This window comes from Equus asinus, chromosome 23 (genome assembly GCF_041296235.1).
Source record: "Equus asinus isolate D_3611 breed Donkey chromosome 23, EquAss-T2T_v2, whole genome shotgun sequence".
In the NCBI taxonomy this organism is placed as follows: Eukaryota; Metazoa; Chordata; class Mammalia; order Perissodactyla; family Equidae; genus Equus; species Equus asinus.
The window spans coordinates 40,887,748-40,910,716 of NC_091812.1; the positions used below are offsets into that span (position 1 = coordinate 40,887,748).

Sequence of the window (22,969 nt, forward strand, 5' to 3'; positions counted from 1 at the left end):
TCTTCCAAACTGTTTTCAAAAGTTGCTGTACCATTTTGCATTCCCACCAGCAATGTATGAGGTTTTAGTTTCTCCACATCCTCACCAGCACCTGCTATTGTCAGTCTTTTGAATAATAACCATTCTAGTAGGTGTCCAGTAGTATCTCAATGTGATTTTAATTTTTATTTCCCTGAGGACTAATGATTTGGAGCATCTTTTCAAGTGCTTATTACCCATTCATATATCGTCTTTGTTGAAAAGCCTATTCAAATGTTTCACTTCTTTTTAAAATTGAATTGCAGTGGTTTTCTTTTTTTAATATTTTTTATATGAATCCTTTGTCAGATGTATGATTTACAAATATTTTCTCCCGGTCTGTATCTTGTCTTCCTCCTTTTTCTTTTTTGCTGGGGGACATTGGCACTGAGCTATCTGTGCCAGTCTTGCTCTATTTTTTGTGTGTGGGACACCACCACAGCATGATCTGTTGAGCAGTCTGTAGGTCTGCTTCCAGGATCTGAACCTATGAGCCCTGGGCTGTTGAAGTGGAGTACGTGAACTCAACCGCTACACAAGGCTGGCCCCTTCACTTTCTTAATGGTGTCTGAAGAGCAAAAGGTTTAAATTTTTTTTTTCTGAAGAAGATTCTCCTTGCGCTAACATCTGTTGCCAGTCTTCCTCTTTTTTTTCTTGAGGAAGACTAGCCCTGAGCTAACATCTGTGCCAGTCTTCCTCTGCTTTGTATGTGGGACGCTGCCACAGCATGGCTGGTGAGTGATGTAGGTCTGTACCCAGGACCTGAACCCCTAAACCTGGGCTACTGAAGTGGAGCACAGGGAACTTTAACCACCCAGCCATGTGGCCAGCCCCCCAAAGTTGTAAATTTTAGTGAAGTCTAATTTATCAGTAGTTCTTTATGGATCATGCTTTTGGTTTATATCTTAAGAAATCTTTGCCTAACTCAAAGTCACAAAGATTTTCTCTTATGTTCTCTTCTAGAAATTTTATAGTTTTAGGTCTTACATTTAGAACTATGATCCATTTTGAGTTCATTTTTGTGTGTGGTTTCAGGTCAGAGTCTAAGTTCTATAAAATGAAAGCGACACAACCTAACTTAATTGTTCTAAATATTAAATGAGAGAATGTCTATAGTCATCACAGTGTAGCACCTTACACAGAGTAGGTGCTCAAAGAATGTGGTTCCTCTCTGCTCCTTGACTTAACTTTCTCAAAATTTCGTTACAGAAAGGAAAAATCCATATTTGTTGTTTCTTTTAATATTCTGAACTTCTAGAAAGCCACGTTGGACAGTTCATTTGTAGATCTACTTAATATCAGGAGTATTTTGGAAATGTGTATAGTGTAGGTCTTCAAAAATTTAATTTCGAGATTATAATTTCGTACCTTTAGAGAAAGAGTAGAAAATACCAGATAAAGGAATGGTTCCCTCTCCAATGAAATCTTAAATGTGGTGAATGTGCTCAGACCTAAAAAAAATCCTTTGATATATTCTAGAGATCAGTCTTTTCAAGATCGCATTTCAAACCAGGATGTGTTTTGTTTTTCCAAAGAAAGAAAAAGGAAGGGAGGGAAAAAAAGGAAAGAAATTTTTTTGTTAGCAGTGTAGTCGAAATTAATGAATAAGTGTTTACTTAAAGAAGAAATTAAATTCTAGATTTGCCATTTTAACTCAGACTTGTTAGTCATAGCATTTATCTCAGTTTGATATGTGACATCCACTAACCTGAGCTTCTTGAAAGCAAGGACGATGTCTGTTTGAATTACTGTTATGTACCCAGTACTGAGTACATGGCCAGGTTTATAGTAAGTGGATAATAAATGTTGAATTAAAGACTAAATTAACATTAATAGCCATTACATATTCAAGTATTAAATTTGTTATTCTAGTCATACCTTAGACAATTAGTACGTTATTTTAAAATTCATAGTCAATATCAAGAATTATTTTTAAATTTGAATCCAAGTCCATATGTTAAGTTTCATCTCCTTTCCAGGTAAAGAATATTTAGTCCTTAGAGTAGGGCTGTGTTCCAGTGAGCCTTTAGTATTTGGGCTTCCACATAAGATTCCTCTATTTTGAGGTCTCTAGCCCTGAAAATATTTGAAACTACTGGTTTAGATAACGTGAATTGTTGTATACTGTCCTACTGCTATGAGAGTGAGAAATCTTTATGAAGAGGGGGCAGGGGACCCATGGTGTTAATGGAGCTATTGACTCCTGTGTCTGCCTGAGAGCAGGACTGTTGGGAACTGTCTCCCATGGTCCGAGCAGGCTCTCCCACGAATGTTCAGCTCTGAACTGTGGCTATCAGTGACATCACTTCTAAATCTTAGAGTAGGGCTGAATTAACTTCCATTTAATAGAAAATATAAACATAATGAAAATTCCTTATTGTTTTCAATAAATGCGTGGCCAGATGTCACATATTATAGAATCAGGATGTCATCATAGCATCAGAATGTCAGCATTCATATTGACCCTTCCATTCCTTTTTAAATGAAAATGGCACACCACCTGTCTATGATGCAAGGTTTCAAACTCTTAAATCTTTCCTTGCTCTAACTTCATTTTGATCTCAAACTTAGATACTGTGACCTTGAATATGATATAATGATGCGTGTTTCATAAATGCCTTAAATTTCCAGAGCTGACCCTTCCTGTAGCACATTTTTAAGCACAATATTCTGAATACAATTTCTGAAATATATAGCTAATGTGGAGAGCTTCCTGAGGCAAATAGTCAACAAGGAGCTGCCTGTTTACAAGCCTTTTACGTTATCTTTCACCTCTATCCAACCCCAGGTGCAAACACACCAGGATATAGCACATAAATTGGTGACACATCCCAGAAGATATTGGGCTCATAAATCAACAGTTTATGTTCCTGTTTGACCATGGAGTTTAAATTATTTTGGTAATAGAGTGAACTTAGATTATTGTTTGATAAGTATACCCAGTAGAAGTCATACTATCTACTTACTGATGAACCAACACTTCCTTCATTTTATTATTTCCTTTTCACTTTCGATTTCTTATTTTTTCCTATTATTTCCTTCCTTATTTGAATGAAGTTAGCTGATATTCATGAGTGAGAGAGAACCACTAATAAATCTCGCCTTGCGCTTTACTATACGAGTTATATTTTGAGGTCAGAGTATGTGGGGAAAGGGAGAAGAGAAATGCCATAAGGAAATGTAGAGAGAGAGTGGGAGTGAGTGTGTTTTTTCCTTCAATCTCTAATCTTTCCCACAGTGAGAAAATGGTAAGAAGTGAGTGAAAACTTGGAAGCTGTGACCTGCTGTAATCTTTGTTGATTGTATGTGTTTCTGCAAATCAATTGCTCTGTATCATCGGATTTCTTGGCTTCTATAAAATGGAGGATAGTGTGTTTGCAAGTCTTCTATGCTTTAGATGTTTTATCCAATACCATGAAACATAAAGAATGTTTAACTCCTTCTCAATGTTATAATATACATGTTCAATAATGTTTTATACATGGTTCTTCAGATCCAAGTAGGGTTTTCCATCAATAATTGATGCTGCTGTGATCTGTGCCTGAAAAAGATGCCTTTTGAGAATTGATGGCTAACAACTTGGTTAAAAGGGAAGGGTGTCTTAAAATTATGTATATTTCCGATAGTATAGCTATAAGGATATAGTTATAGGTTATTATTTTTAAAACATGCCTGATATTTACCCTTTTTAGCCTTTAATTAAGAATAATCTGACCTAACGATTCCTTAACACGTGAAGTCCTCCTTTTTGTGGGGGAGAAACAGATGAAATTGAATCTTCCAAAGCAGTTTATCTGATTTATAGTATAAAAATAATGACTCACAGAAAACAAGTCAGGCTTTTGTCATTGCTTCTAAGCAGCCAATATCTGAAGCCTGTTGAAATAGGAACTAGAAAGAGAACTGTGGAAAGAATGTGGTTGTGAGCGCCGTTGACATTAGGTGTGATTCGGTAATAAGATACATATTTTGGAGACTATCTTATCATGCATGCAACAAGCCATATGCCAGGTTTCTTATGGCTACACTAGGCCCTATAACTTTGCTTCCTCTTCTTTCTAGGTATTTTATTCCCTCCCTAGGCAAGGAACTTTTGAATGATTTGTATATGAAATTTAATATTTTATTAACAGATTTAAAATCTATTTCAATACTAGTAAAACTCCTCTCCTATGTCATTAGTTATGTTTCTGCAGGGTTCTGTATTGTGTTTTGCTTTTGTCTTTGTTTGCATGAAGTTGGAAGGACAAATATTTAACCAATATCTAAGAGTGGATTCTGTCCAGGAGAAGTCTGATGAGGATGGGGAAACTGTGTATGGTGCTCAAGACCTTTTCTCCACGACCGAGAGGCCTGTGTGGATATGGAAGGCTGATACTCCCCCAGGAGGCCCTTCCTCTTGTAGAGAAGGAACCCCCACAGGGCCAGGCCTTTGGTAAGCCACATCTGGGCACCTGCATGGTGATTTGTAGATTCACTAGTCGATGCGTATCTAACTCTTCAATAAGTGGTAGCCTTACCAAAAAAATTTGTTTGCAGTGATCACCTGCACCCTGCCAGGCATTGCTGCTGGGCCCTGGAAATATGATGGTGAGAAATAAAATTGAAATGGTTTTTGCTCTCATGGAATTTACAATCCAGTGGGAAAGAGTAACCTATGACAGTCAAACTAATAAAAGTGTACTTCAAATTGAGGCAAGTCCTGAGATGACAGGAATATAATCCTGTAAGAATATGTACCAAAAACACCTTACGTAGATGAGCAGTCCATGTGATTTGAGCTAAGATCTATAGGATGTGTGAACTAGACAAAAGGCAGAGGAGAGTATTCTAGGTGACGCATGCATGAAGGCTGTTGGCAGGAAGGAGTTGGGCCTGCTCAGATTGTTGAAAGAAGGCAAGTATGTCTGTTGGAAAAGGTAAATAATAAGCCTAGAGAAGGAGGCAAGGGCCAGACAAGGCTAAACCTTAGAGACCATGTTATAGTGTTTGATTTTTATTCTAAAGGCAAGGGACGACATTGATGATCTTAAGCAGAAGTCAACATGAAGAGATTAGTTATGAAGCATTTTCTTTGGCTATAGTGGAGAAGACGAATTGGAGACTGGGCCATAGTGGATGCTGGGAGGCTAGTTAGGAGAGCGTTGCAGTAGATCAGAGGAGAAAAGATGCAATTTGGACTAGGGAGCAGTGGAAGGATCTGAAATACATTTAGGAGTTAAAATTCAAGAGGACTCAGTGGTGGACTGATATTGGGTCTGAGAAAGAAAGAGATGTCAAAGATGCTCCCAGGGTTCTGGCTTGCTCAGCCAAATGGAAGATGATGCCCGTCAATGAGACAGGAAATGTTGGAAGAACCCCAGGTTTCAGGACCAAGATCATGAGCATAGACTTGATTGTGTACAGGTTTTTTCCCTTCTTCCTTGCTTTTCCCATCTAGAACAATTACTTCATTTAGGGCCACCCCAAGACCTCTGCTTTGCAAAACATAAGGTTTGGGGTTTTTTTTTTGTCTCTCACATAATTGAAAGGACACTGAGTGAGAGGGCCCATGCCACAGTGTGAGAACAGACATCCCATAGTTCAGAAATGGCATGGTCAGATATTTCATTTTCATCTCTAAATAGATATAACACACACACACAATTACATAACTCTAACCCATTTGATAAAATAGTGAACGTTTGCTTAAGTAATTCTTCAATATGAAATATGGCCACGAAACTTGATGAGTCATATTTAACCTTTCTGGGGCTTCCATCTTGACATCTTAAACATTTAAAATGAGCCTAATCGCACATCTGTGACTTGGCCCCACCGTAAAGCTCATCCTGATGTTCCCTAACTTTTAACTTTCTTCAGCACTCCTTTCCCTGGTTTTGTTTCCCTCTGTCTTCTGTACGTGTAGCCTGTGGGCTGTCCTCTGGAACTTTTACTTCCCTGTGCCTTCAATGGCTGTGCCTCCCCTCCCCAGCACTCCTGCATCATGAACCAGTGTAAGGGTGATAAATCTCCAGTGTGCCCTGGAAGAGCTCTCATTTTCTGAAGGAGATGGACTGCATGACCTTCTAGAGTTTTGAACACCCCTCATTTTTGAGATTCGTATACTTTTTTTAAAGGGAGAGCATCAGCCACTTACTTTGATAGACAGTATTGTGTGGGTAGCGGTAATAAGAATTAGAGGCTAATATTTAACAATTGCATATGCACAGTGTTTTGCATAACATACACGTGGCTGGCTAAAGTTCAAGAAATATAGAAGGATATGAGATGAAAAGTACAAGTCCTGCAGCACCGCACATCTAGTGCAGTCCCACCTACTGCTTGTATATCCTTCCTGGATTTGAAAAATGCATAGACAAGCTTTATGTGTGGGTATGTGCATGCAGATCTTTGTTTGAATGCACCTGGCGTCATATTGACCTGCTAAAAGCCAGAAACTGCATCCTAGGTGTTACTAATTTTATTGCTAATTCGTGGTTAGTAATGGATGTTTAAAACTGTTTGCTGGCAAACCATCTCCTTTTATCTTATCTTCCTCTACCTCTATATCTACATTTTCACAGCGTCATCCCTGGGGTCTTGCTTTTTTCCTCTTTTAGTGTAACCTTTAAAGCCAGGCTCAGCTGTTCTGGCTCTAGTATCACCTCCACTGACCCCCTCTTTCAGATGCCCATGTTTCCTCGGATTCCTCTGCCCTTTGACATATTTTTGGTTCACAGTTGCCAGTACATGCAAATCTACATCAGTTCTAAACTGGGTGTTTCAAGAAAGGTAACTGAGGGTGCTAACAGAACCTTGTTTTTTGAGGGGAGATTGAGAAAAGACCATATCATAATTGAAATATTAATTGACGGACTACTCAGTGTTCATTAAGCAGGTCAGATGTTAGCAAGAATCGGGCTTCAAATAAAGATTAATATCCGGTGTGAAAAGAACAGAAAGGTTCCTACTTCAAAGGTTCATTAACTATCAGAAAAAGGGCACAACGTAATCCTCACTGTAATTCTGAAGGAGGCATTGCAGGCTTGTGTGTGATCAGTAAAGCTGAATTCCCCACCCTCTTCTAATGTGTTTTTAAGCTTTTGGATTAAAAGCTCTTGTTTGGATAAATCTGACAATAGTGTATTATCTACGTATCATTTTCATTCTTGTCTGGGAACCTACAAACAGCAAAATTCTCCTTAATTTCACATTAAGATTATTTTGATTCAACAGCCTTTTGACAACACAAGAATCATTGGGGGAGTTTCTGAAGTTTCTGACATCCCTTTAAGTTTAATAGTGTTGAGTAAATAGATTGATTCATTCTCCTCTCCTCACCCATCTTATTTATCTGTCTACTGTTTGCAACAGACTAGCCTCTGTGGGAATAGGCTGGTAGTAATTACATGCATCCTGTTCTTCATGAGACAGTCTGTTAGGAACATGGTTGTTTAAGTTTAGGCGTTTGCATTAAATCTGAAAGGAAGGACATGTTAAATTAAGAGAGAGAGAAACAGTGGCTTACATAGAAGGTATTTATATAGAGTCGCTCACATTTTATTGCTGTGCTCAGGCACATTTGCAACTTTAAGGAAATTCTGGATTACTTCATTTGTACATATGTATACCTCAGGACTCCTCTGCTTCTGAATTTAACATAATATGAGCTGACGTTTTTTGACACATCGTATTCTCACAAATCCTTTTATCTGTCTTCACCCCTTCCTGGTTCTCCTTTTTAATCTCTTATTTAAAATCCTCTCCTGATGTTACCCATTTGCTCAAAATCTCGCACTGCTGGGCTGTGAAATTCACAATTCAAGTATAACCAGCTCTTGGTGAGTTGTGACCCTGTGTAAGTTGTTTCAGTCCTCTGTAAAATGGGGACATGGGCCTAAGGTTGTCTCTTAGGCCTCTTCTGCTTCGGGCAGGGGAGGAAAGCAATGGGTTATCACCCATTAGTCACCTCTGACTGTAAGCATTGAATGTGCTTCTGGCCCAGCCATCTACTGCTTTGTACTCACACATTCCCCTTTTCCGATTCCAGGCCTTGATGACCACTGGTGTGGTCAGTGTGAGGGAGGACATGCTGGGCTAGCTTGGGAGAGGCCGAGTGCTTGAAAGTGGCTGTTGGTTCGGGCACATGGCCCTACACTACAACATGGCATGCCATTTGTCTACTGCAGTATCATTTGGAGACTAGCAGAGCCAAGATATTCTTAGGTCTCAGCCCAGGAGTAATTAATCCTTGACATATTTTTACACACCATGATGTCCCTTTGCAGTTGTACATTTTACCACAGAAGCTTTGTAAAAGCCTTTTCCATAGCAGTAGGCTGAGACCCACACACCTATCTCTTTCATCATTTTTATGCTTTTTGCTTCCCCTGTTTTAGAGTCACCCAGTTGATTAAGTTAAAACAGACCTTCTTGTGTGCCCACCAAGAATGAGGTAGTGCTGCATGAATAGGTCTCCTCTTTGGGTTGCTGACCCAGAAGGATGCTCCCTTCCTTTGCCCATAGCGGAAGCTGATATTATAAAGAGCTAAGGACTGTAGCCAGAGAGTGATGGAGATTAGGTTAAGGGAAAGGGTAACTGTCTGTGTCTGATTTTTCTTTTCATTCTTTTGCATATTCTGTTCCAACATTTTGGTGAAAGAGGAAGAACAACGACAAGGGCTGAGTAATTGGGAACTATAGACCCAGCTCTGCCTGTAACTTCCAGTGGTACTTAGGCCATTGAATGAGAGAATCTTAGCCAAGGGGTCTCTCTCCTGAAATCCTGAGTGACTATGGCTCAGTTCAGGGCTGCTGCATCAGTAAGACAGGCTAAGGGTGCAGTCCCCTCCCACCGCAGCCTATAAACCACCCTGTTCCCTTCCCCTGACCCTCCTCTGTGACTCCTACAACTCCCAGCCACTACAGGGAGTCTCCTCTCCCCCCGCCCTGGTGAGTGCTTCTCAGACCCATTATTGAACTCTGCAAGAGGCAGGGAGCTCACTACAGATTTGTTTCTGTAATTATTAGGAGCATTGGCTTCTTTGTATGGAGTCTAAATGCTGACTCTGAAATACCCCAAGAGCCAGTCTTAGTCCGTGGCCTCTAGAGCAAAACTGAATAAACCCATTCATTCTCTCTTCACTCATAGCTCTTTATAGATGTGTAGAGAATGATCAGGTTCCTCCTGAGTCTTCTCAAATCCAAACAAAACAGTCCTCCTGCCTCAATCACTTAATACCTAATTGTTGTGGGAAGGAATGAATGATTTAATGAAAACAAACTGGTTTTTAGAGTGCTCTTCCTCCAGGACACTCTCAGGATGAAATTTTCTGGACAACATCCCACTCAAAAGATCACTCTCAGGTGTGAGAACACAGTGCCTGAAACCCAGTCTGACCACGCAAGCATGACAAGTCTTTGTTTCTTTGATCTGGCCCTTGAACACTTACCAACGCAGCTAGGAGGAATGTTAAATGAATTATTCATGCAGTCATTAAAAGTCATATTTCCAAAGGATATTTAATGGCACAATATAATAAATGGAAAAATCAGGCTCAAAATTGTATATACAGTATGATCCCAATTATATATAAAAATATAAATATGCAAAGGAAAAATCCTCAAAGGAAATGCATCAGAATGTTACTGATTATCTCTGGAGAGTGTAATCATAGGTGATTATGATTTTCAACTTTATCACCTTCTTATGGTTTCCATATGAGCTAGTTTTATTTTCATAATCAGTAAAAAAGTTCTTTTTAAAAAAAATCTGAACTCTTCTGAGAACTCCTTATATCGTGACTCGTTTTCCCTGATTTTCCTTATCTGGATGCTTCCAGATTCTTGTGTCAAAATTTCATTTCAGTTCTCCATCTCCAGAGGCATGTTGAACTCTCTGGGATATAATAACCACACAGTGTACTAATAATCTTTCTGTGAAATGCTTCTGCTTTACACTGTACTTCTGTGGCATAAGAGTTCTTACACTTACCTTTTTAATTTTTATTTTAATACCTGCATTTTTCACTAAAGAGTTGCATGAAGTAAAAAACCACGTCTGTTTTTCTCGCTACTAATCCCAGTGTTCCTAGAACACAAGAGATGCTCAAAAATTACCGCCTTTTTGAGTGAGTGACCGCCTCACTCATCTGCTTCTTAGCCGTGTGGCCTGGGGCACGTCACTGTGCTCCTCTACTTCTGTGGGAGATAACACCTACCCTACTGGGTTGTTTTGGATTTCAACTAGGATAACACTGTCTGATCATCTTTTGTAGTAGGTTCTTGGCTTCTCAGTGCATCCTTTCTTCATGATTTTAAATCCCAAGGATCACGTCCTCCTTGGTGAGAACCTCCAAGGTTTTTGTCCCTCCCTGTCATCCTGCAGATGTTCCCTGTTGATGTGAATTGAATCCAGTCACAGTTCACTTCAGACTCACCAGCTGCCAGTCCCTGTGCTTTGCTCATCTCTTCTCCTCTCCTTTTAAATGTATATTCATGCTAATTTTCCCAACAGAGAGGTTGTATTATTATCTCCATTTGATTGATGGGGAAACCAGGACATAAAGTGATAAAGTGGCTTGTGCTTGGTAACAGCTCTTCTTTGACTCCAGGCAGTGTGACTCCCGACCTTGGCAGCACTACTCTCTGCTGCTTCAGCACGACGTGTCCTGTGTGAGTGAAGCCCCATGCTCTGGGAGGTAGGACATACACAGTGGAGCAGACTGCGCATCTGCAGAGGGCTGCGTGGGCCGGGGCTGCCGCTCTGATCTCAGAGCCCCCTGGTGTGGCCTGTGAGCACAGGACAGCCTTCTCTCCCCACAATGCTTATCCTTATCTTTCCTTTCATCTTTCTCTTTCAGCGTTTGGAACTGACATTTATTTTTAGAAACCACTACAGAGAGATTCACCTAAAGCCTATCTTTTTCTGTCTTGCAACATAAATTTTTATTGACATAGTAAAATATTTTGTTCCCCTTATGCATTTTAGCCTCTGCCAACAACTATAAAAAGGGGGAAAGATCTGTCCTATATAGATAGAAATATTTCCCCTTATTTGAGTATAAGGAGTAACAGTGCTGGGGGGCTTATGCATTAGTGTCTGCAGGAAAAACAGGAGGAGGATGCAGCCAGCACAGTCCTTAGAAATGGTGTTGGCTGTCTCTCAAAGGTGGGAAGGACTGGATAGTAGCAAACTCTGTGACCCTGGGCAAGGGAGTTGACACCAGTTACCTTATCCCTAAAACAGAGATAATAGTAATACTAAGATTATTGTTAGAATTATTGAAATATGTATAAAGCAGGATGGTGCCCAGCACGTAGTAAACACTCAGGCAGTGTTTGTGACTGTGGTTGTGGATATTGTTGGTGGTGATGGCCAGTAATTTTTCGGTCAGCTCATTGGTCACAGGGTCCCTAAGCACAAGACTCCCAGTAACACTTGGAAATTATACATCTTCCATACTTTTATAAAAGGAGAGGTTACTGAAAGAAGATCCAAGAAGTACCAGAAAGCTTCAAACATACAAATCCCCTTTTCGAGTAGTTTGTATATCTAGGGCTCTTAGGAGTTGAATCCGAAAGATTTCCTATTTTGGCTCCTGATGTGATGGGGCAGCTGCCCTGGGATCATTGGTGGGATCATTCCAGAACACTCTTGAGAGGTAGAGAAAGGGGTCAGGGCTGCCACACCTTCAACATAGTCAGTGGGATGGCCTGATCAACTATGGGAACCCCAATAAAATCAACTTGCTGATGCCACAGTCTTGAACAGTGATCCCCACAAAGTGCTGCTGGAGCTATCAGTTGGCTTCTCCCTTTGGCATCTGTCTTTAAGGGCTACGTAGTGCTGTCACTACAGCTTACAAAGTGTTCGCATATACCTAGCCGAGTGAGTGCAGGAGAGTCCTGAATGGGGTCTTTGTAATTAATTCACTTTGTATGGAAGGTGGTTCAACATTGAGGGGAAGGCATGAGGAATTTTGGTTAATTATAAGGAGAAAGTCCTTGACACAGTTGATGTCATAAGGTCAGTCGTGGACAGAGAGAGTTCCCACCTTCTGTCACCTATTATCACATGTGGTACCTCATATTGTAGATATTCATGTGTATGTTTGAGTCCCCACCTGGACTCAGTTTCTTGGGAGAAAGGACTGTTTCTGTTGTTTTCGCAATGCTGAGCTCCATGCCAGGCAGGGATATGCCAGAGAGAGAGAGAGGAAGGGAGTGGGGGCACTCTCTCAAGGGTGGGTAATTGGTGAGTAAATGATCTTTCAATTCCATTCATGCTCTCCAGTTCCGAGAATGCCGAGAACCCCTTGTCAACATTTCAGAGTCGCCTCCCTTATGCCCACACACACTCGCTGCCTCCCTGTGTCCCTCCCTCACAGGCCCTTTCGGTCAGGTCAGCTCCCCACTGTCACCCCTGATTCTAGTTATTCACTTTTCTCATGCTTCTTCACTTCAAAAGAATCAGAAAGATAATTTCCAAAAGAAACTGCCTAACTTTGTACTTTCTATGCCTTTTTAAAGCTTTTGCATGCCAGAATCTCCCCAATTTCTAATAACATAAAGATGTGACTTCTTTTAGAAATAGACCTTCTGAGGCTTAATGCTGTAGTAACTTTCAGGAAAATAAAATAACCACTATCTCTTGGACCTCAGTACTTTTACCAGACGCTTGTCCGCTCTTGGCTTATAGCAGAAGGAAAAGTTTGTACTAGCAAACTAATTGGCCTTCAGGAATTCACCAATTAAAAGTCAGTGCTGTTCTTTCTGTGAAGATGCTGTCTTTTAGAAGATAGGTGTGGTTAAGTGTCAGGGCGTTGGCAAAGTGTGGCTGGTGGAAAAGAATTTAGCTCTTTGAGAGAATAATGAGGGCATTGCTCCAGCTTAACAGAGATAACCAGAGCATCTTGAGGTAGAGAAATGGTGTGTGTGTGTGTGTCCCTTAAAAAAGAGGGGGAAAAAAAAACCTATTTAAAAGGAAAACTAGACATCATTATCATTCTGGAGTTTTCCCAGAATGATAAGTGTCAGTGTGGAAGCAGCTTGGCTTGCATCCATTATCCCACAGGCTGAAATGATGGTGTTTCATATCTAGCACAGAACATATAGATACCTCGAAGCGGGAGCATTCCAACCTTTCTTTCAGGTATGTTAGAAGGCTCTCACTGTAGAAAAGCTGCAGTCAGAGGGAGCGGCATGGAATTAGTTCTTTCTTTCTTTATGGCCTGTAGACTGTCTGCTGGGGGGTGATCACCTCACACAGTGATTCTCAGCCTGGCTGAGCATCAGATTGCTTGGGAGGGCGTTCAGCTTGGACCCCATGTTGGATTGACTGAATCAGAATTTTCTCTAGTGGTTAGGATAAGATTTACTGCACTAGAGAAGTAAGACTGATGTTGAATTTTTTAAAGCTGATGAAATTAACTTTATAAATGGTTTATTTGCCTTTTTACCAAGTAATTTATGTTCTAGGGGTCTATTCTAAGAATGTAGTCAGTAATTTGGTCCAAGATTCATGGAGAAAAATATAGAATAGCATGAGAGATGATAGGGGAAAATTGGATTCACCTATATATCTTACAATAGGAGAGTGGTTAAGTTAATTGTGGAATATCCATAATGTTGCATAATTCAGCCAGTAAAATGGAGTTTTTAAAGGATAATTAATAACTAAGAAGACGCTCATAATGTAATTATAGGTGATAAATAGTAAGGTACAAAATTACATATGTATGCAAAAGGACAAGTACTGTATGATTCCACTTATATGAGTTATTTAGAAATAGTCAAATTCATAGAGACAAAGAGTAGCGTGGTGGTTACCAGGGACTGGGGGGTGAGGGTTAGAGAGTTAATGTTAATTGTGTGGAGTTTCAGTCTGGGATGATGGAGCATTTCTGGAGATGGCGGGTGGTGATGGTTGTACAACATTGTGAATGTACTTAAGGCCACTGAAATGTATACTTAAAAATGGTTAAAATGGTGAATTTTGTGTTATGTTGATTTTACCACAATTAAAAGAAAGACCCCTCATCTCCCAAATGCTGTGGAATGAGTGAAAGGACATGGCATGAACAGCAATACAGAGCTCTTCACAAAAGATAGCCTTGTCTGCCTCTTTAGAGAGAGCTCGGTTGTGCTGTCATGTGAAAGAAAAGAAAGGTTGTGGCTATGAGGAAAAAACGAATGTGTGTATAGGGACGTGTATGTGTAGGATGCCCTAAGTTTTTAAAAAGGCATAGAAGCATAGAGAAAAATACAAATGGTAACAGCATTTGCTTCTAGGTGATGGAAATAAGGATTGTTTTAAATTTGTTTTTTTTTAGTCTTAAAAAATTCTATAATTTTCCCTAATGAATATATAATAGAAGCTAAGAACAAAAAGTTATTTTTAAGAAGAATCATATTAAAATGTTTTATATCTTTGCTAATCTCTGCATGAAGGGTTATAGTAAGTTATTATGACATATTTAATAAACAGTGAATTCAATCCATCCAAATGTGGTGTGTCCCCTTCAAGTACTCCCCTTGAGAAGCCATTCTAAAGAGGCTGCCATTGCTCAAGATGCTGGAGGACTTATCTTTATAGCCTTGGATACATTCTTGTGGATATCCTTCAAGAGGGTACATCTTCAGACTGTGGGGTATATTGAAAAGTTGGGGACAATTGTAAATCATCTAGGGACAAGCCTCGTGAACAGGTAGGTGGTGCCACGAACATGTTCCTTTCCTTTTTGATGGATAGGTTTCCTCATAGGCCCTTTGAACGAGGATTGGGTGGTCTGGGAAGTCCTCCAGTTTTACATTCCACCTTAAATAAAAGGTGTCATCTCCACTTTGTGAGAGCAGAGATCTGCTATCACCCAAACTAGCAGTTACTTACTGTTCAGGGTTGTCATGTGCAAGCGTCAAAAACTGTAACTAAGCACTGAAGAAATTTAGTGGAAAGTTATTAGGAAGCCTGCAGACTCTCCAGGAGCTCAAGGTAGAGAATAGGTGAGAACAAGAGAGGCTGCTCAGCTAGAACGTGGGGAGGACCAGGTCTGCGGCCTGGAAGAACTGGACCACCTCCCCTTGTGTGGTCAGCCTGGACCTGGGCTGTGCTGCTGCTGCTCTCTGAGAACATTCTTCCCCCTCCTATTTCACTGCATCTCTGATCATAGGCTCTACATCCTGGGCAAGTGTAACCAACTGGCCAGGCTCCTGTCCATGTCTGCTGCCCTGGAAGCTGGCAGGGGAGTATCTAGCATTTTCAAGCATCTATAATGGCAGGCCAGCTTTACCTCCCACTGAGACTCTGAAGGAGAGTTGGGGGTTCAGATGCTGGGCAGCCAAACAAATGACAGATAACTAGTACGATTAGTACATGGTTATCAGTCAGTCTTTTAATCCCCACCAGAGTCCAGTAATAAGCAGGTGATTATCCCTCAAAATGTCAGCAGCTGCTGGTGGTAGTTTGCTCCTGGTCACTTAAGCATTTTCCCCAAGAGGGACGGTCAGAGGCTCCAAACTATATACCAATTAACTACTGGGAATTCATGTACCAGGTCTTCATCTGGTGCAGCTGGACTTATAGATAGGACTACCTGTTCTGTTGTTTGTACTTGTCAGGAGCAGAGGTAGGGATGGGTGGGGGGGCGGGGTGTGGTGGTGGTGCTAAGACAGCGTTTAAGGTCAGCACTTGTAGAGGTCCCTTTCAAAGGTCCTAGTAAGAGTTCCAAGAACAAGATGACTTCAGAATTCAAATAATCAGACTGGAAGTTGGACTTTTCTCTTTAGTTGGTGGAGCAAGTACAGGAGTTTGTCCCTGACTTTAGCAGGGATGCGATATGACACCGTCCTCTTGCCTGGGTCGGTGACCCATCTCAGTCTTTTAATCATGGCCGAAAGCTCACTCTTGACTGTGATAGTGATTTCTGTCTTTAATTTCTACATCATCTATTTAGTGCTCTGGCTCCAGGCTTACTGGCAGCTCCAGACACCAATGCCCCTGTGGACAGGGCTCTAGCAGATTTGAGGGGAGTTTACACATCTCTGGTGGCAGTACAGCAAATGGTAACAGCTGTTTATATCAGGTGAAGCCAAACTGCTTCTGAGGGTCCAGACAACGACTGAGAAAAACGCTAGTCAAGGTTTTTAAAGTGTGGAATTTTCCAGCAAAGGTGTTTACTTGCTCCAGCAATACACTAACACCTACATCAGGAGAGACCTCCTTAGCATTTTACACCCTTTAATAGAATAGATCTTAAATTCTAGAATGCTTAAAAAAAATCACCCAGGTCACATAGAACTGTGGGGAGAGGGGGCTGGAGTCTTCATCTTTTAATGTGTGTCCCCAGTGGTTGGGGCCACACTTGGGGAAGCTGTGCTCTACTGTCTCATTCCTCGTGCACAGCCTGGGAGATGTGAGCCAGCTGAAGACCTTTAAGAGAGAGGGCAGACCGTTCAAGCTGTGGCTTTCCGCAAATGAAATCCCCTCATTTTCAGACTTTTTATTTTATTTCATTCTTTCAGACCTTTTATTTTTAACAGAAACCTTTTATTTCACATGAAATCTTACTCAGAAACTCAGTCTAGAAATTAAAGTTCTGTTCTGGTTGAAGTGATCATGGTGGCCAAAACCCTCATACTCCACATAGATTTCAGCCCTTGCAAGGACCCCTGAGGCCCCCGCACCCCACATGGCTGTGGGGCTCAGAGTGACAGGCTTCCAAGTGTGAACAAGATGCCCTCTGTCTGTCCCTAGCTCAGGAGCTGAACATTGTTGACTCCTCTAGTGTCTCACACGGGTAGTCAGTAAATAGGTATTGGATTAGTGATTGTGACAACCTTGGGGACACCCAGAGGCTTCTGCTTTGGAGAGATCAGGGAAATCTAAATATCAAACCTTTCAGCTGTTTTTCATCATCCCACGTGCTCCCAGTTCCATTCCTGTTTAAATGCTTTATACTCCATGTAGTCATAGAAAGTTTCTGGCAAACTCAACATTTGAGACAGCTCATGAATTAAAATCATTTCTCTATGGAGGAAAGTAGATGTTACAGAAATAAACTTTGTGTTTTACTATGAACTGCCTTAAATCCATTTGGAAGGTAGCTGGGGTATAAATAATTAATAATAGTTACAAAAGAAGTTACATGCAAATCAAAATATATCGACTTGCAGCTAAATAACCTGGCAAAGGGTGAGAAGGTAGCCATCATGGCTCAGAACAATGCCTCCTGGTGTGGAGGGGAGGAGATTCACAGAACAATTCTATGTTGTTATATAGTTGGTTGGTTATTTTTCTTTATTCTTCTACTTTGAATAAAGAAAAAATTCTGCAAGCAAGAAGATTGAGAAAGCAAACTGAACCATCTTCCCTAGATTTTGACATGAAAGAGTTTGAACTGATCTCTGTGGCTGATGCAGAGCAGAGTTAGGAGGAGGCCGAGCCAGAAGGAGCTCTGTGAGGCCAGGCACTTTCAGTGCCAAGTTAACATCTGTTGTGAGTAAAGGGTTAACTTACAATTAGTAGGAAAGATATCAAACTGTATCTCAGACGTTGAGTTTTCAGACGTCTTTTTTGAAAAGAATGTTTCTCACTTGCTGAAGTTACATATATTTAGTTTACTAATAAAGCTCTATTTTTGTGATAAACTGCTGAAATATACATTATACTTTGCTTAGGCCAATTTCTGTGGCTATTGCCTCACCTTGGTGATATCGTACCTAAAATTACAGGTCAGGATTTGTTTGAGGCAGTTATTTTAAAGGCTAGAAAACCTCTGTTGAAGGTCAAATCTGTACAACTAAGGACCCAACTCTCCCGCTTGGCGGTGGGTTTGGTGGCTAAGTAAATGTGGAGTGTAGCCTCTGCGTTTCCCGAATCCCTGACTTGCTTCTGTTGGGAGTGGAGAAGGGCCCAGTAAATAGAACTCATCTCGCCGAGGTGAAGCAATGTAGAGAGACAAAGGATTCAGGGTCTGGAGATTAAAACTGTCTCCTTTAATACTAATAAAGCAGATATTCAAGAGTGTGGCATGTATTTGTGGGCAGACAGGTTTCCTAATACTGGACCTCAGACTTAAGACAGACCTTCTCGAAACAGGGGTGCAGGACCCCACCTGCCTCTCTGTGGAAGGAGCAGAGCAGAATGCAAGTTCTCTGCCCAAAGGTGGCTCCAAAGAGAAAGGGAAGGTGAGGGGTAAGTCAGAGGTTACCAGACTTTCCTGGCTCACAGCCCCTGAATATCTCAGCACATTTTTTTACAGTGTCCCTTGGCCAAAGGAAACACCTAACGGTTCCATCTATTAAGTCACTTAGGTCCAAACAACTTAATAGCAGTCGTAAGCGGGGTGTCTGGCAAGTGTTGCCATGCGTCCCCTGAAAATATCCCACAGAACCCCTGTGTTTTGCTGTGGTGCCCAGCGCGCTGTGGTGCAGTTTGGAAAGTGCAGTCTCCTTCAGAACTCAACAATAAAAGGAGGAAATCACTCCTTGTTCTCTTAGAAGAGTGAATCCCAGAGCTATCCCAGAGCTGGCGTGGCTTCCTAACGTAGGAGGCTGGATAGTGTGTTTAGAAGCTGCCCCTTCCAGTGTTCTTAGTGCCATGTATACAGTTCGAAGGGAACTGAAAAGTGAGGTGATAACCGTAGGGGGATATATAGAATACATTTCTACAGCCTACCATCTCCATCCTGCAATGCCCTGACATCAACTATTATGAAGGCCAAGAATAAATTTATTTTCATTTGACTAAGTTAAATGCAGACTGTCAATTCTACAGAGCCTCTGAGCACACCCTTTTTTTCCTTGCCCATAGCTCTATATGGAAGCATAGACTCAGTGAGAAAAATGAACAGCTGAGCCTTTCATGTGTACTCTGAACCCAACAGTAAAATGGCCATTCCTTTCTAATGCAGAATTCTTATTAATAATGAAAAGTAACACATGGTAGATTTCTACTCATAAACAACTAAATAGTTGGGGACAACTAAATATTTCCTGTGTGTGCCTCTCATTGAAACCAGAGAACCATGCCCAGCCCGCATTTATAGCTTGATTGGTCAAGTGTGCATTTCAATCAGTTTCATCAGGAAAATACCAGTATTAGCAAAACATGAAGTGCTAAATATGCAAAAAATTTACCAAAGTAATCAAGTATTGAATTTATTTGTATTACAGTTTTATTGTGTCATACTCCATACGTACAAATTTAAGAGTTTACAAACTACATCTGTGAAAACGGTTTATTATTTTACCTGTACAGCCCTGACCCCTCCCCCCCCCCCCCCCAAAAAAATCACCTTCCAGGATGAACTCCTGGGGAGTTTGCTCTGAGTTACTGCCTTAGGAGGAGGCAGTGTTGAGTAGCAGACCTGAAGTGAGAAGACTGGTTCTGGGTGTCACCATGATTTCCTGTGGAAGGAAGAGGGCTAGTCACTTGTTGGGAGATGCTGGCAGAAGCACGCCTGTTGGGGGAGGTCCAGGGGTCTTCAGAAGAGGTCTGCCAAGCAGGACACACCCCTCCCAGCTCCACCCGCCATGCGGCAGACGCTCCCTGCTTTTCTTGCCCTTGCCACTTAGTCAAGGCCTACCAGCTCCCATCTCCCTCTGTTTCTCCCCCGGCCCCAATCCCACCTGGGTGTCCTCAGTTCTTCTTCTATTCAGCTTCACTCCTCCAGAGATCCTGACAACTTAAAGGAGCCTCTCTAGGGCTCAGTTTCCTTCTCAGTAAAATGGGAATAATTAATAACGTCTGCCTACTTCATGGAGTGATTATGAAGATCAAATGAGACGTATGTTCAAGCATTTTGTTAACTGCAAAATGCTGTATTGATGTCAGGTGTTATGTATCATTAGCTGGTCTCTTCCTCACTTAAAGCAGTTTCTATGCATATTTTAGTTACCCTCTGAACGACTCTCTGTCAAGTAGCAAATGTAAATGCTGCTGTTTTGTCCTGCTTGGATGATGGTGGTTCCTGTGCAACTTTATGATGTAGGCTGAATCTTTAAGTGCTCCTTTGGCTCATATCTCTTCCCCTGAACACCCATGCAAGATCATAATCCGTAAAACACAGAGGTAATAACTCCTTTTAATTGCCAGGAGTTCATCATTTGCTAAGTTCTGAATGCAGTCACTTAGACACTTGCCTTGAGAAGCCTGTCTCTGTTTATTGTGCAGAGCCGAGACTGTGTGAAGCTGGGCCCTCCTGCTGAGGGAGAAGTTGTCCAAGTCAAGTGGCCTGATGGCAAACTCTACGGGGCAAAATATCTGGGGTCAAACGTTGCCCACATGTACCAGGTGAGTGCTGCCCTGTGTGTGATGCTTGCTGAGATGGACTGGAGAAGCCAGAGGGCAGGTAATATATCCAGTGTGCTGCTGATCAATGAGCCACATGAATTTGGGGCACCTCTTATTTTATGAAGGAGGCAAAGATTCAATGTCTAATGACGCAGATATTGGAGTTTTATTACCAAGTTCAATACTGCGAAACTTTAATAACATTTGATGAGTGGCTTAATTGTAAAGAATATACTTAGGCCAAAAAGATAAGCAAGTGGGTGGTAGGCTGCTTTCTTGTGTTTCCATTATCTGGGGAGAAACTAAATGGCTGGTTTATCTGACTGTAAGCCAAGATGCTGATGGCTGTTCGTCAACCAGCTGCCCCTGAATTGGTGGCTTTCGCCTGAGAGACATAACCCCCATTTGGCATCTCAGCAAACCTAAACCAGTGGTGCGTTGGCACAGATGTGGCCATTTATCTACCCAAGCTTAAAGGAGTGCTTATTTACTGAAAAGTACAGCTATTGGTTGGAGATTCTGTTCTCTAGGGAACTCTACATATTATTAAAGAGTGCATATATAATTAAACAATGAAATTATTTTATCCTTATCAGAAGTGACTTAAGCTCTAACAAGGAAAGCAACATGGATGGCACATGTGCATTTATATTCCTTCAGAAAGACTTTAAAAAGGAACAAATTTGTTAGAACCCCAATACATTGTGGTACTTTCAGTAACATGATGGCAGAAAGCAACATTCTCAAGCTAAGCAGTAGAGTAAAATCAGGAAGATTGAAGTGAAAGGAGAAAAAGCAGGAAGGTTCAGGCCTGTTAAGTTAAAAACGGCTTGAGGATGATAAGACTGCTAGTTTCAGCAGAGAAATTGTTCAAGACTGATAAGGGACAAGTGCTTAAGTGGAAGAGCACATTATAAGACACTGCATCAGGAACTGGAGCACGATGTAATTAAAAGTGTTCAAAGAAGTTTGGAAAACTTAAGGGAGAACATTTTTTAAATTCTAGAAAAACTCCAAGGGGAGTAGGGAGGGGAGGACGTTTATATATGTGTGCGTGCGAGTATGTGTATGAAGACCATTTTCCCCTTTGTATTGGTGACAGTATTATGTTGCAGATTTAGGTCATTTGTAACAGGGTAGGTGCTGGAGCTTCTTTGAATGAGAATATCTGAAATTAGGCAAAAATCACAAGACAAGCTGATAATATTGGATTCAAAAAGAAACATTACTACATCATTCAAAAGAAAATAATTACATTTAATTAAACAATAAATGCAAAAATGAAGCGTTGTAAATAGCAAAGCTGTTAGCTGCATGAAAAGTATCATAATGAGGATGTGTTGAAATTCAGGCTAATTAGTAATCAGTGTGTTAACTTCAGTTGAATTATCATGGCCTATCATGAGCATATTTATAGACTCAATGAAAAAGTTAAGACTAATATTCAAATTATCTTTCAAGTACAAGTAGTTTAAAATTCCTCATTAAACCAGTGGCCTTTTGAGATCATTTTGTGTTTTGTGTCTAATTATTCAGCCTCACCATTGGATAAGCAAAGACGTTTATAAAAATAGATAGAACTAGAACCCCTGCTGCACGGTGCTCAATATCCTGTGTGTGTGCATTTTTTGACCCTCGCAGTAGCCCTGCGAGATAGTTGCTTTTGACTCCTATTTTACAAATGAGGGCAAAAAGCCTCAGAGAATTTAATAATTTGTTCAAGAGCACCCAACTGGTGAAGGGAAGGGCCAGAATTTACTCTCAGCCCTGCCCCAACTCTGGTGAACCACCAGCCCAGCTTGCGAGGGACTGTCCTTGATGTTAGCACTGAAGGTCCCGTGTCCTGGCAGACCCTTCAGTCCAGGCACACCAGGCAAGCTGGTCACCCTGCCATACTCCCTTTTAGTTTTATAATTGCCTTTGTCTCTTAGAATTTTCAAATGATCTAAAACAGAAGAAAGGTAGGCAAGGGTAGTTCTAGCTATGTATCAAATTATATAAATGAGATGACACCTTGGCCTAATTAAATATTAAAGAAACCATTCTGCTAAAACAAGGCCAGGAAGAAAAGCCTTCCCGTCTCAGCCTCTGGGAAGGAATAAGGAGACCTCATTCTGCCCTCTTGTTTCAGCTTAGTCACAGATGAGCAGTGCATGGATGATAAGAAGTTTTACTATATATTTTATCTTTAGTTTTATGTTTTTTTAAACTTCGGCTCATTTTTTTCATTAACATAGTACAGCTGCATGGTTTAACTTACCTTTTAAGTAGAGGTTCAAGCATTTTTATTTCTTATAAGTAAAGAATTCAGACAAACAGTCAAGTGAGGGACTTCAAAAATATCAAGGTAGTTCAGAGTTAGAACATATTAGGTATTCTACCCTGACTGCATCCCTTTTGTTGTTTTCTCCTAGAAGAGTTCACGTGGGATTAAACCTAAACCAAGAACAATCACTCTGAATCACTTTGAAGAGGGCGTTTGATGAATTTTCCCTGATGCTCTAGGTGTCTGTTAGCCAGTGTCACTTACCTTTTCTCTGCCAAAATCTCCTAAAATGTTGAAAAAACTGGTTTTGAAATTATTTGCTGCCATCTGATTAGCCTGAAAAAAATGTTTTAAACATTTTCATTTTAGATGATAATTTTCACACACTGATGTGGGTTACATGGTATGAG

At 40.9% G+C, this 22,969-nt stretch overlaps 1 protein-coding gene across 2 annotated transcripts in view; it reads left to right on the forward strand.

The window, feature by feature from the left end:
- Positions 1–22,969, forward strand: part of KDM4C (lysine demethylase 4C) — a 389,700-nt gene that overhangs the window by 360,441 nt on the left and 6,290 nt on the right. For both annotated transcript variants that reach the window (XM_070496076.1, XM_070496077.1), the window contains one exon: positions 20,174–20,293. In XM_070496076.1, coding sequence (XP_070352177.1) covers positions 20,174–20,293 — 120 coding nt within the window. The remainder of the gene's footprint in view (positions 1–20,173; positions 20,294–22,969) is intronic.